This window comes from Phaethon lepturus, unplaced genomic scaffold (genome assembly GCF_000687285.1).
Source record: "Phaethon lepturus isolate BGI_N335 unplaced genomic scaffold, ASM68728v1 scaffold4863, whole genome shotgun sequence".
Taxonomy (NCBI): Eukaryota; Metazoa; Chordata; class Aves; order Phaethontiformes; family Phaethontidae; genus Phaethon; species Phaethon lepturus.
This window is the reverse complement of record NW_010529596.1, coordinates 30610-31093: the sequence shown is the minus strand read 5'-3', so window position 1 is coordinate 31093 and position 484 is coordinate 30610. Positions and strand designations below refer to the sequence as shown.

Below are 484 nucleotides of genomic sequence, written 5' to 3'. Positions count from 1 at the left end.
TTTAATACAACCCTGTACTGTTAAAAAGTAATGAAGGTTACTTGAGGGGAACCCGATTACGGAGGTGCGGAAAGAGCGCAGAGGTGTGTCTTTGGTTGCGCGACCTGAGGAGGCGAGGGCTGCGCCTTCCGTCAATGGGCTGAGCACGTGTCCCCCCCCGACGCTATAAGCATCCCGAATGGGCTCAGTTCTGCTTCTCCTCTGTTTTCCATTCAGGGTTTGAACATGGGCACCCAGCCACATGCTGTGACCAAGACAGAGATCCCCGACCATGTTCATTACACCGTAGGAACCTGTGTGCTCATTATTGGCTCCGTTGGCATCATTGGAAACCTCCTAGTTCTCTACGCATTTTACAGGTACAAAAGTTCCTTTTATGGTTAATCTCACTGGCCTTGAGGTTCGCGTGTGCCTATGTGCAGATGCTCTGTGTTTGTTTCCTCTTGGATTAAATCTCCCAAGCAAAGGCTGACAGCAACAAACT

At 50.0% G+C, this 484-nt stretch overlaps 1 protein-coding gene across 1 annotated transcript in view; it reads left to right on the top strand.

The window, feature by feature from the left end:
• Positions 1 to 219: 219 nt before the first annotated feature.
• LOC104618398 (melanopsin-like) overlaps positions 220 to 484 on the top strand; it is a 21102-nt gene continuing 20837 nt past the window's right edge. The window contains exon 1 of the mRNA XM_010283977.1: positions 220 to 359. Within this exon, the coding sequence (XP_010282279.1) occupies positions 226 to 359 (134 nt within the window). The 5' untranslated portion in view covers positions 220 to 225. The remainder of the gene's footprint in view (positions 360 to 484) is intronic.